General features: G+C 54.6%; 1 protein-coding gene across 1 annotated transcript in view; it reads left to right on the forward strand.

The window, feature by feature from the left end:
• NGA_0174300 (uncharacterized protein) overlaps positions 1-837 on the forward strand; it is a 1,928-nt gene extending 1,091 nt beyond the window's left edge. Inside the window, exons 2-3 of the mRNA XM_005854515.1 lie at positions 19-104; positions 220-837. Coding sequence (XP_005854577.1) covers positions 19-104; positions 220-532 — 399 coding nt within the window. The 3' untranslated portion in view covers positions 533-837. The remainder of the gene's footprint in view (positions 1-18; positions 105-219) is intronic.
• The last annotated feature ends 15 nt before the right edge of the window (positions 838-852 follow it).

The raw sequence follows: 852 nt of genomic DNA on the forward strand, positions 1-852 counted from the left end.
CTCCTCTCCCTCGACCAGTCCCTCTTCTTGGGGACCTCCCTATTGGACGACACCGCCACCTTAAGCGCAGCCAACATCACCCCTGGTTCCACGCTTGAAGTGAGGTGAGTAACGGTTCACGTAACGGTTTTTTGAATATTTGGCCACCTGTCGATGCCAGGAACATGCGGCGTCGATCCCTTTTGCCTTATCCTAGCACCCGTCACTGCCCTCGCACAGGCACGAAATCGCCTTGAAAGAAGGAGTGGAGCTCCCCGCGGAGAAACATGACTTCTCCTTTGAGGAACTTAAGGAGTACTTTAACATCGATTTGGCAAGTTTTCGCGCCAAATGGGAGGCAACTCAGGAGGAAATGAAGCAGGAGGTGTTGGAAAGCGTGGAGGAAGGCCGGCAAATTTTGCAACATGTGGGCGCGAGCCTCCGGAAGCTCGGGCATTTTTTCCAAAAAATGGCGCGAAAATGTCTGGGGCTCCTTCAGGCGGTGGGGAGGTTGTTCACGGGAGGGAAGAAGGGAGGGAAGGAGGAGCTGTAAAGGCAACGGATCAAGGGAGGAGAGGTGCAGGGAGGGAGGAGGGGAAGGAGGAAAAGAGGGGAGGGCGCAAAAAAGGGTTGATATTTAAGGGGAGGGAGGAGGGGAAGGAGGAAGGGAGGGGAGGGCGCAAAAAAGGGTTGATATTTAAAACTCGAGCGAGCGAAGGAGGGGGAAATGAAACGAAAAAATGAGGAGGACAGGAGCGAGAGGATGCAGCAAAACGGGCTCGAGAAGGGGCTGAATTGATTTAACAAAACATGGTGTGAGAGGTCTCCCTGGCCGGCAGAAAGAGTGTGGGAGGGAAGGCAGGGGGGTCAAGC

This window comes from Nannochloropsis gaditana (assembly GCF_000240725.1).
Source record: "Nannochloropsis gaditana CCMP526 unplaced genomic scaffold scaffold476, whole genome shotgun sequence".
Taxonomy (NCBI): Eukaryota; class Eustigmatophyceae; order Eustigmatales; family Monodopsidaceae; genus Microchloropsis; species Microchloropsis gaditana.